This window comes from Bombus pyrosoma, linkage group LG13, assembly GCF_014825855.1.
Source record: "Bombus pyrosoma isolate SC7728 linkage group LG13, ASM1482585v1, whole genome shotgun sequence".
Classification (NCBI taxonomy): domain Eukaryota; kingdom Metazoa; phylum Arthropoda; class Insecta; order Hymenoptera; family Apidae; genus Bombus; species Bombus pyrosoma.
Window position 1 is genome coordinate 8,167,503 of NC_057782.1, and position 12,645 is coordinate 8,180,147.

A 12,645-nucleotide genomic window follows, 5' to 3' on the forward strand; every position below is an offset into this window, starting at 1 on the left:
GAACCACGTACGGCACTGTAACGGATTGTTTCATTCGTATTCCAGCCAAGAGATGGCTGCACTGTGAATGGAAAAAGCCCGCGTAGCCCTATTAAAGGGGCGGCGCGCCGTAGCCCCGTAGCCCCGTTGCCCCGGCAAGGATTCATGGCTGGCACGTAGAGGTAGAGGCGAAAGAGGCAGACGCGATGATAGAGGTAGAAGTAGCGCGAGAGAGGGAAAGCTAGATGGCCAGAAGAGAAAGAGAGAGGCGGTTCAAGAGGTAGAAAAGCGAGACGGTGGCCGAAGGAGGGCGCGTGAAGGGCGAAGGGGGGTCACGAAAATGGAATAAAACAAAAAGGAGGCAGCCGCGGAGCAAATTATAGGGAAAAATAGGGAGGGACGAGGCAGAGGAGGCAACACAAGCCCCGTGGTGTGGCACTCACGAAGGAAGACGATCAGGTGGATGGGTGGACGGGTAGGAGGGGAGGAGGGGAGGAGGGGTGGCGCCACGGCAATTCCAGGCTCGCGTTCAACGTTCGCCGTGGAGTACCGCGGATAGCCGCGAAGTTAGTACGCAAGAGATTCAAACAGAGTCCAGAGTGACGAGATCCGTGTCTCCTGTTTACCGCCTTCTCAACCGGGCGACCACCACGAGGAACGGCAAAACCGCGCACCGATCGCCAAAGAAAGAGACACACACGCGAGCTGAACGGCTTGTCGAGAGCGTGACAAAGCTGTACAGTTTCCTCTAAGGAGAAGAGGGAGAGAGGAAGAGAGAGAGACAAGTACACGGTACGCAGCTCTCTCTTACGTGTTACGCGCGGTCAGTGCGAGAGGCTGCAACGTGCCGCGAGCATGCGTCTGCGACGGACGGCCCTTAAGGCGGACACGCACCACGCCGACTCGTCGCCGTCGTCGTCGTCGTCATTGTCCATACCCGTGAATGCTCGCTTTTCACCATCGCTACCGGACGAATGCACGCGCTAATCCCGTCGAGGGGGCGAAGAATGGACGAACAGGTTCGTAGCCGCGCGCATGTCACCGATCGAACCGAGATCGGTCCCGATTCTTAGCCGATCTGTTTCGCGATTCTCGCACCGCTTCGCTGCTGTCTATCGAGCCACGATCGCGTGTATAGCTATCTGAAACGTTCAACCCTCGCATTTGTCGTAAACCTTTCGAAACGCGGCCTCTATGTCGATCTATCGATATCTCGCAAACATGTCGGTAAATGTCAAAGGAGCAGTGCTTCGTTATAAATTTTACATGTTTGGTAACCCTGAACTGTACTTTATCCAATTTCCTCGCAGTTCTGTTGTGGTGTTGACCAATTAGTGCACGAATTCTGAGAAATGTTCGGTGTCGTAGTCGCTGTGTTTGCTAAACTTCGAATAACACATCGTGAGGTTGAAATACACGCGTTGTAAACAAGAAGCCACGCACACTTAGTTTTTACTGGCTCGATATTACCTCTTCGTTGTTTTGAAGGGCGGCGTGGAAAATTTCTCGTTCAATTGAACACAAGCAGTGGCACGATATATCAGTGACTCGTGGAAAGAATGTTTCCGTATTCTGTTAACCGGTTAGTGATTCAAGTTTGTGACATAGTGTTCTTTATTGCTCAGTGTGGACAGTGGCGCATAGACAGACCGTTCTGAAAAACAAACGTAGTTACACCGAAGATCAACGGAACCGCATCGACGCTTTTTGTCGTCATTTTTTGGATCCACGAGGTCAGTCGAACCGGCAAGCTGGACGCGGAGGTCGGAGGCGGCGGAAGCCGCAGGGGTATCAGCCCTCCAACACACCTCGGCAACATAAACGTGAGTTTTTATTTCAGTACCCACATATAGTCCTGTTCATAAGTATTAGGATACTTAAGATGACCAAATATATACTTTACTATCTGAAATCTTTGAAGATTATTATCGATATTATCGATACTATTTGATATTATAGTAATCTAGTCAAACGTATTTATCAAAATACGAACTTTTTATCATTTATGTTTATCGCGTCTTCCCATCACTAATTTAATCAATCTAAATACTCGAATTATCGGTTCTCTTATCACGTTTATTATAGTGATTTCATAAATCAAATCCAGATGCTCGATACACTTAGAATTTTATTATTCGATTTAATTTGAATTTGAATATCCGTGGGATTTAGATCACAAGATTGTGATGGCCAAGAAATATTTTATTCATCACTATCTCATAATAGTTACAAATTAGCGCTTGTAAATATAATTGCGTGTTTTAAACGATTATCTTACATGAATATAAAAACCTGGCGTTCTAATCTCTTCTCTAATAATCTATATCAATTATGGCGTCCTATACGATATCAGCAAGTGTCGTAATACTTATGAACGGGAATGTACATAATACATTTAATCTTTTCAAGCTGATATTTCTTGCATAAATTAGAATAAGTATGTCGAAATTTACAAACTGTATTTTTCTTTTTTTTTTTTTTTTTTTTTGAATACATTGTATGCCTAAAAGATTATTGTGCCAAATTATTACTATAAACGTTGACATTAGTTTAGTCACAAGATAAACTCAAAAGATTATTACAATTCATTAGTTGTGCTCTAACATTTTTCGCTATTATGTAATCGTTTAAGACACGTGTACAGAGGTGGAATTGTTAAAACAGGCTTGCAATTACGGTGAACGTATTATAAAGCGGGTAACTTATCCGCGTAGGTACATCGATCATCCGTTTATCGACGATATTTACCCACGTACATATATTTTCTCTCGCTTTTACTTTAATCGCGCTTGTTATTCGAAATGATGCATAATAAATGACATTTGTACGTCCCTTTATCCCATTGTAATTCGTTAGACACTTTCTACACATGTATCGTGTCAATTCGTGACTTATGACAAGTACAAGCTTGTAAAACTAAGAAAGAAAAGACGACGACGCGGTGATTTAATGCCCTCATCGTTCAACGATTCAGCATAAAGGGTTATTTAATCACTTGATGACAGGTAATTATCGAGAGGGAAATTCATACGATGACAATACGATGCAAAGGAATTATTTTCGCGTTTTCTTCCATTATTCCATTTCTGCCTGTTAAAGCGTGAAACGTTACACTTTTGTTGGGACCAGGCACTCTCTCGAGATTTAATCGTTAGAGTGAAGATCGATATTGGCGGTATCGCCAAAGTTAATTCCACAGCTGCGGTTTGGTTGCACGAATTCGTCTGGAGAACCGCTAGACAACCCTGGCCGATATAGTAAACGTTACTATGTTGCTACACCCGTTTCACGCCCACCATACATCATGCGTTATGCTCAGACCTACCTGTCGACGTATACGTTGCTTCAAAGGTGTTGCACGTGTTCTTGATAAATTTCCATCGTAAGAATTTCGTGCAAGGCCATTTTCCCTCCAGCGTCGCTTTTGTAAAATATATTTTATTTGCAAATGTTATCATTGACTTAAATATAATGGCGATATAAAATGGACGTGGGTATCTACTGTTTTCGATATTTTAATAATTCATGACTAGATACATAAACGAATTTTAGATATTCGAAGTAGAGTCGATTAGATACCAGCGTGACTAATTTAAAGGAAACCGGCTGGACTTTTACGCGAAGGAATAAATATATTCGAAGGGTTATGAAACTATCTGTAGATAGCGGAGAGTAGGCCATTCGGTCGAGTTGAAACGCGCGGCAGAGCAGACAGTCGTAGGGCAAGAAACACAGTGCCGGCACTTTGCTGACACACCTCCACACAAATCTAATTAATTTATATCCTGAGAGAGGCGCCACTAGGGATGCTAAGCCCGACAGGAAAAAGAGACGAGTAAAAGGAAAGGTACCCGTGGTATCGGCTCTCCCTTACGAGTTACAGGAATCAAAGATCTTACCTTTCTTACGGCCAAGAAATCCTTCTCTTAAATAATCTAGGCAATATATATCAACTTCTTTTATTTCGTGAATTAAAATTTTGTTTATTCGTTGTATTCTTGTTTATTTAATCGCCAATGGTTAGCTATTTCATTGTTGAAGTCGTGTGTTACGAGGGGGCGGAAAACTGTTAAGTTTTGCAACTAGTAAGTTTATAATTACTATATAAGCTTGTAATTAATACGTATTCGTCGTTGCAATTACACATCGGCAGTTATTTAATAGAACATTGTGACGAATATAAAGCTTTGAGATAATATCATAATTATAGTTATATAGAATAAGCTGGAAATGTGTTGCAATGTTTTTTTGTCGAAGCATCGATATGTCTTCTTTTTTCTAACAAACGATAAATTATGATACTTACTTGAGAAACGCTAATATAAAGTGTGTTATTATAATTGAGGGTTACGTTGAAAAAGACATAATAATTACATTCTTTCGTTTCTCCAATTGTTATGATAGTAGCTAAAAGAAATACCTCAATGTAGCGCAATTGGGAAAGAAAACGATTTGTTAAATCCAGAAATACTATATAGAAATACTATGTATTTCTATACAAACAGGTGATGTCATAATTAAAACTATGATTAACGTTATGATTACATGTCAACGTACAAGACGATTTTCCTTTTTAGACGGACAAAGTTTTCTTCTACACAGTTGTTAGATCACGTTGTAATTCTTATCGACATTATAAAGGTTAACAGGGTCTAAATTTTACATTTTATGACACTTTACAATTCCACGAGCCGCAAAAGAGTGCATAGATTGTCGTTTCCAGAGATGAAAAAAAAGGGAAGTGTAATTATAACGTTGCACGACTAACGAGCTATCATTAATTGAGAGAACGAACGCGCAACTTTGAAGCATTTGACAACAACCGCATCGCTCTAAATAACTGTTGGTTACATTGTCAAGCTGGCAGGAATTATAGAATGGAACAGACGCGAAAAAGCACGCGCCATAATACAGGACAGCGGGGTAATTAACCTGCCCCCCCAGAAAATCTACACGCGTCGCGCGCACGTACCACTCGAACCCTCATTAGCGGTTTACCCCGAGCGTCGCGTGAACTTTGCACCTGCAAATTGGCACCTCCCTGTTTTGCCGCGCGCGAAACGCCACCGGATCGCCACGATCCGACTGTGTGTGTATCCTCCATTTCGGCCTGCCCATTTCTCCAGTGACTAGCACGGTTGCCTACCGGCTAAAAAATCGGACTGTGGCACCAGATGCAGACGATCCACCTCGCGGACAACCACCGAGCAAATCGCCGCAGCTGTTACAGATTATGCAACACTGTCGAGAGAATAAAGACATCGAGTCCTCTTCTTTGACGGCGAAGACACGGGTAGTTTCGGTGGTCGTTATTGAAAAAACATGGTCTCCGAACGACGATCGAACACGATAACACCATAAAGTTGAATTAGGGCCTTGCCGCCTAATCTGTTTGCGTTGCATATTTAACACGGTTGCGCGAAAATCAAAAACACGATTTATATGCCGGGAAATTTATTGTGGGAAAAGGTAATACACGGAATATGTTATTACGGCGTTACTTTTAATTAGAAAGAAACGAGAGGAAATGGTGAAAAGTTAATCAACCCCTCTACTCGTAATAGGATACGCGAGATTAATAATTTGCAAAGGGCTGATGAGCCTTCAAACATTTACGGCTCGGCAAGAGCACGTGGATGGAATAAAATAAGCGAATTATGCAGATGAGAATCCGATTCTGTCACTTTTGATTTACGGCCGCTTTGCTTCAAAGATATGCGAGGCACAGAGGGAAAGAACAGAAAAGAGATATCGCGGAGGAAGAAATTTCTCTACAGTAGGCAAATCCCTCCTCAACCACGAACTATTTGCGTTCCTCGGATAAGTGTACTATTAACTAACCTCGCGTTAATATCTACGTTTTCTACCTCATTATGATAATAGCGGGACCAGCGGCCCTTGAGGCCACGAAAAGGCATCATCGCGGCCTCCACGCTGCTTGTACCAAACGTGTACTTCTCGTGTATTCCTCCTTTCATTACATATTGTACATGCACGAGTCTGAACATCGTTCGAAATATTTCTCATTCGAATATCTGATTGATAAATTGTAGAATTTATTCAAAAAATTCTAATTACAAGGAATACGTTGCTCAGGACGATTAAGAAATTCACAACACGAAGGAAAAGCAATCTGCCAGCTGTTTTCCATTTATCGTACCGCGGTGATAACCGAGTCGAATCGAGTAATCGAATCTTGTCGTTCTTCCCTAATTCGACGGATAGACGTCGATAAATCTATTCGTTGAAGGATATTCAAAGCCGATACAAAAGCGTGGATGCGCGAAAGTAATTATCTTGCGAACGTTTTAGCACACGAACATCCTTAAGAAGTGGCAATGTGACGAAGGTTTAATGTATCGAATGACGGAGTATGGTTGACGTCGGATACATTTGGATCGGAGTAGCGCGTAAACAAGATCACCTTCTAGAGCTTAGAACTTCTCGAGGTCACATCGAAGCGTTTCGTGCCACGGGTTCGACTAATAATTTTCCGCGTATTTGGAACGGCGCGACTGTTCCACGGGAAGCGGATAACGCTACGCCGCGATTATTACACACGGTGCATGGAAACGAAAAGAGAGCGGTAAAAACGGCGCCTTCGTTGCCCCCGGCGAAGACTGGAAGCCGTTTCGTAATCGCGACCTGGATCATTTTCTGCACGACTGCGCGGGAAATTAGATCACCTACCTCTCATCCCGGTAGCGAGAGATCTAGGCAGGTTTCATCGCACGATACAGGAAGAGCTTCTTCTTCTTCTTTGTCCTCCCATTTCTCCTCGTCTTTCACCTCTCATCGACAGCTTGTCGCTGATAATTTAGCTATTAGTCACGATTTTTCCCTACCTTTCTCACCGAGGATAAATCCCCCTTCGTGCTGATACGTTTTTGCATTATATCGCTTAATTTCTTATTCCTTTTTTCCCTATGCAACTCCTTTATCCTCTATGCGTTTCTCGACCGTTATACTTACTTGTTCCGTTATCGACGTTCATCGAGCAGCTTGTTGCTCCTCGTTGATGCCCCGGGATTATCGTGGCGCTTAACTGTTTCCCAACAATATTACAAAATGAAGATACGTATAACGGAGCGGCTGCTAAACTTAGACAGGAGCCAAGTATAATATATTACAGTACCTGGCCATTGAATTAGGGCCGCATACGGAAATCCTATATTCCAACTGACATGTGTCATATACACACACCATGTTACAATGGCAAATGGTAATTGATCGTTTGAATTATTGTTAAAATACGTAGATAAGTATATATGATAAGTTCCGGAAATTTGCGGCGAAAGTTAAGAAAGATTTCGTTAGAATCGGATTTTTCGATAAGAAATTTCTTCAAACAGCTTTTATAGGTTTCTACATTCCGAAGTATTCAATTTCTTCTCGATGTTTGCCGAATAAGTCTCGCAAAGATCATAACGAAAGAATAATATAAGAATAAGAAGAATGATAACGTGACAATACTATAATCGACGAATGAGACAAGAGGTGGGCATCGCAGCTGCTATTTAAAATTTCTCAGATAAATACTTTTCTACCAAATACCAAGTCACACGTATCAGTGGATTACGCAAAATCCCCGAAGGGATTAACCGCGAGTGTATCCTATGGAGGATTGAACAAAACGTCTCAAGCGTAGGAACTCGCCCTCTTCTCCCGTTCTTTCGTTCCCTTCTTCTTAACTTTCTCCCTCCGTTGGATCGTCCTCGTCCTCTTCTTCTCTCTTCTTCTCGGCTCTGACTTTGCTTTTGGCTTGGGCCGGGTGTAATCGGTTCCCCGAAGCCAGGGCTCATTATCGACCCGTCGGCCTAGCAATTACCTGCGAAGCCTCTTTCGACTTCGTGTGTGCCAGCCAGCACAGTTTCCGACTCTCCACGAGGCCTTCCGAGATCCTTCCAGGATCCTTCGAGCGTAGAACAGAGAGAAAGAGAGAGGTAAACCGTAGAAGAGAGAACGGAAAGCAGAGAATATCCAGAGAAACGGCAGTCTGCTTCGATGTTGCTGCTGTTGTTGCTTCGCGAAACGGCCAACGCTACGATAATCTCGACGGAGCGAGGATACGGATAAACGACCGATGATAATTACTGGACGTGCCAGTAGTGCGCGATAATTGCTGAGGCAGCTAAGTTCGCACCAGTTACGAGGAAGAATCCACGTTAAGCAACGTGGATCGGAGAATTTCCTTTTTTCCATAACGACGAAGCTTTTCTGGCTCTATAATTGTCACGGGAAGTATGATGTTTTCAGCGTTCGAATGAAAAGAATGTTAATCTTCGGCTTATCACTGAGTGCAATCTTTTATCCGCTTTAACAATTAAAATTGTATCGTACAACCGTGTATTGAATTATTGCAAGAAACGAGTATATTTTTGTCGGTTACGTTTTGTCCGACCAGTTGACCGGCCGCTTCAACAAAGTAGCATATGCACACAGACACATATACATATCGCAAACAAGTAACGATAGTCATGGTAATTACGGGAAGACCTAATTTTACAATTTTATCGTGACGGCAAAAACATACTTCATCTATTTACCCATTTTCTTTTTCTCAACCGCTCTCGCATGGTACTAGAAGTATTGGAGTGTGAGAGTGTAGTTTTTTGTCGCATACAACACCTCGAGTTTCTTGCTTAGCCTATAGCCAATTGGAATTCAATGTAACATCGGGGAATAATTTTTAAAAGTATCGCGGAACCTGTTCGCATCTGTCGATTCGATCCATCGTGTTCCCACGACTAGGAGCAGAAAGGAAATTATCGGTGGAGACCGATAGACGAGAGGAAAAACAAGTAGACACAAAATATAATCGTTAGGTGATTATGACGTACATGTCGCACAATTGTATTCGTGGAGGAAACAGGAAAATCAGGATAGTGCAAACTGTCGTGAAACGCGATATCTGATCATAGTCCCTTATTAACTAGGTTTCGTAAAAATCGCAATCCACGCACATTGCTCTTTTCTTTCGCTTTCGTCGACTGATGTAATCGCCGAATGACACAAAGACGTATTTACGGAATTTTCTTGAAAGACGCGCATCTGCGAACGAGCCAGCTCGAAAATTGGCCGAGTTCGCGAACGCGGCGAGTCCAGTTCGTGGAAAAGCGTTAAGTGTATCTCGTGAGACCGCGACCTTAACGAAGAGGACGGGCCACGACAAGAAGCAATTTCGCAGATGGTGGCCCGTCAGTAGCACGGTCGCTTTGCCCCAGCGAAAGTAAGTATTTATGTACAAACGTTCGATTGTTACGCCAGGTTTGACGAATACGAAAAGTTTTTAGAAATCGTCGTTAAACGACGGGAAAGTAAAATAGAGATCGAACGTAACATTCACCCCTGAAATGTCGTGGCCGTTTCTCATTAAGAAACCAAGTTGCATCAAAATTAGAAGATGAAGAAAAATGCATTTACATTCATTTTTCGCATTAATTACCCTTCTTTCGCGCGATCGTTGATTGGAATTGATTCGAGAAATCATATGTTTCCCAGGAAGAAATTTTCTAAAGAATACAGTTCCATTGAAAATGATACACAAAATCTCAACAGGGTTAATTTTGCCGCCTGGTAATACAAACCCGCGGTTCATCGACTGCCGTGTAAGGGGATCGGTGTAAAATAAACAAAATCGACGAAGGATCGCGCCGCCATATCAATTCGTGTCATCGGACTCTGCAATGTTCCATGAATTATCGATCGTCTGCTTCCTTCGCGAACGATATTAAACCGACGAGACTGAAAAGCATGTCGATCATTTTCCAACAACGAACTCATGGTGGAAAGATTATCCTCTTCCCGTCGTTAATGCGGTTTCACGTTGGATCCGACCAACAACCGATAGACGATGTTTCGACGAGCGTGCGTAGATGGAAAAAGTAGAAAGTTATTCGGACCAGAGAGTGGAAGAGTCGAAAGAAATACGGTTCGACAGGTTCTGTTCTCTCGACGATGTTATGCAATTTTACGACCGACATTCCTTTTTACGAGCGGTAGACTCTCCGTACGCGTTTGCATCCGCGACAACTTGGCCGTTTCGCCTGCTCGAATTAATTAACGCAACGGCCACGTGCAAATTAGCGACGCTACTGTTCGAAATCGAGCAAAGTCTCTGTGCAGAGCGGTGGAAAGTAATTAGGTGTCATTACCGCATCCCGGTAACGGGTATACGGCCTGGAGAGAGTCTGGATTCAGAGTTTTGTGAAGTGATTATTTTTATTGTCATTTCCGGCTGGTTTCTTGGAAATCTCGGAAACGGCACGTAAGCTCGTACATACACGAGAACCGTGAGCTTCTTCGCCATCTCTGACCCCTTTCTCTTTTCTTTTTCCACCGCTTCTTCTTCTCATTCTTCTCTCGTTTATCTCGATTTTCCATTCACTTTGAAGCGATCCACTCGAAACGTAATTAGCTTAACCCGCTCGAGGTCCATTTAGTCTAATCTTTTTCATCGATAATGGCGATAGTTACGCAACAATTCGACATAATTACGTCCGATTCAATTAATGACGCATTACCCATCGGTGGTGGTTAAGTATCGCGACTCATACCGCGGACGCGACAGCCGGTAATTTTCGCGCAGTACATCAACATCTGCCAGTTTTTAATATCGTTCGGCACAGTATATCATCGTTTTGTTTAAGCCGAGTTCTCTTGGTACTTGGCTTAACGCTCGCGGTACGCCCGAAGCACCGTAAGAAAAGTGGCAGTACGCGTAACCGCAATAAAACTCGCATTACGCTCCGCGTAATACGTGCATAAAGTATTCGCGTGTGCAGTAACGCGTATAAAATGCTGAAGTTGTTCGCGTTCTCCGGGGCAACCTCGTTCCCGGCACGGACGTAATAGATTTATTTCGGAGAAACTGGCGTCCGCGTCCCCGTTGCGTCGATGGCTATCGTTCTTTCTTGCCCCGATAAAATTAAGAACGGCTAAAATTCGAAATTGCGGAGCTAGCGTGTCGAAGGTAATTTGCCGCTTTCTATTCGATCCAATTTGTCGGTACAAATGGCAGTGATACGACTTCCGTAATCGCTTGGAGAACACCGCACACGCGTAAAACGTGGGTGTGGAAGGCGCCAGCAGCTCTTGCTACAGCTGGATCGTGTTTCTGGCGTGGCGATACCGGTATCCCTTCATTCCTGAGTAATCGTCAGGCCCAAGGCACGCTATCCGCCATTTTCTAAATACGTTGGCCGAATATCGAATGTACGGGAATCGTGGGTCTGTCGAAACCTCGTGTTTCCTTTAAAATACGTGCCACCATTTCCAAGACTGCCCTTTCCTTTCTATACCTCCGTTAGAATTTTAATAACATATCTAATCAGAAGTCGCGAATACTTATAAATCTATACCTAAATAAATGATAAATACTCGAACATTTGCATTTACGTAATAAGCAGCATTTTCGAAAATAAGGGTATGTGGCAACGCTTATCGCAGCCACTGTATAGTTTATTTTCGCCGCAGCCAAACAGTCGTTTATTATTAGCTTGATGTCTCGTTACGAGGATGCATTCCGGGAAGACTTGCAACCGTCGGGTTGCAGCCTTTGGATTTCTGGAATTCAGAGGTTGTCGCTCCGAGCTAATTGGTTAACGCAATGAATTTATTGAACAAAGCGGCGACGTAGCATATCTTCAACCGAGTCTGACATCCCCTTTCCGGAAACGGGAGAGATTAGCGCCTCGAACGTCTTCCGCGTAATCGCGCTGGCTAACGCAAAACAAAGACGATCTTAGCCTCTTAACGATCTCGTACAACAACCCAGTTGAAATTACGGGAAACGGCCAGGGAGAGAAAATCAGAAAGTCGTCTGGCAGATATTATCACGGATCGTGAGCTCGTCAGCGATTATCCGTCTCTTAAGAAAGGATCACTTGGCGAAACCAGCGTTAAAACGTCTTTACTCGGTCGATCGAAGAGGCTCGAGCGGATTTGCCGAGCTTTCTCATAACCGAAGGATTCGTTGCTTCAGGTGGACGTAATAACGAGGATAGGCTGATGCAGGACAGTTCGCCGGCCGGAGCATACGTGCATCAGTTAGGAAAGCTTAATCACCGTCGAGGGATCTCAAATAGCACTGACTACGTTTTAATTACTCGCCGCATCGCGGGGAATGTAGAATGACATCAAGATGCCCGGGGTGACGAGCAGTACGAGAGAAAGGGAGGGCGCGAAGGAGCGTTGACCGCATGTAAAAAGAGCTTCGCCAGTTTTTCAGTCCGCCCCTCTCTTAATCACGACCCAATGCAAATACGAACGACGCAGTGCTCGCGGCGCCGATAACAGCGCAGATAACAACACTGGATAACCAGGTGATCGCTCTTTCGAACGTTCTAACTTTATTAGCTAGAATTGATTGTCGAGTGCGTGTCGCGAACTTTGTACCCTCCTTCGTAACCGGCAAAAACACATGGAGTTGTTAGCGTGTTTCCTGAGATTTCATAGTACGGCAACAAGTGTCCCTATCGCGTTATTTGACCAAGAATTTCAGCGTTTGAGCAACTCGTCCAACGAGGGATCTTTCGTGATCACTGTGTTCTTCTTTAGTTCCTTTTCTTTCTCTTTTTCTTTTTCTTTTTTCTTTTTTTTTTTTACAGAAAGAAACCTTCTTCCGTCTAGCTAAACTTAGCTCGCGAGGAATAATTCACCTAAACG

General features: G+C 43.5%; 1 protein-coding gene across 1 annotated transcript; it reads left to right on the forward strand.

The window, feature by feature from the left end:
- The first annotated feature begins 545 nt into the window (after positions 1–545).
- LOC122574130 lies at positions 546–12,143 on the forward strand. Its single transcript, XM_043741334.1, has 3 exons — positions 546–998; positions 1,605–1,802; positions 11,963–12,143. The coding sequence occupies exons 1-3, from the start codon at positions 923–925 to the stop codon at positions 12,112–12,114; spliced, it is 426 nt and encodes a 141-aa protein (XP_043597269.1). The 5' UTR covers positions 546–922; the 3' UTR covers positions 12,115–12,143.
- The last annotated feature ends 502 nt before the right edge of the window (positions 12,144–12,645 follow it).

What these genes read in the sequence shown, in the direction of transcription:
- LOC122574130 (XM_043741334.1), top strand. Translation starts at nt 923, where the DNA reads ATGCTCGCTTTTCACCATCGCTACCGGACGAATGCACGCGCTAATCCC. An exon ending in GGCGAAGAATGGACGAACAG is followed by an intron (nt 999 to 1,604) that starts GTTCGTAGCCGC and finishes TTTATTGCTCAG; the next exon opens with TGTGGACAGTGGCGCATAGA. An exon ending in CACACCTCGGCAACATAAAC is followed by an intron (nt 1,803 to 11,962) that starts GTGAGTTTTTAT and finishes TCGTTGCTTCAG; the next exon opens with GTGGACGTAATAACGAGGAT.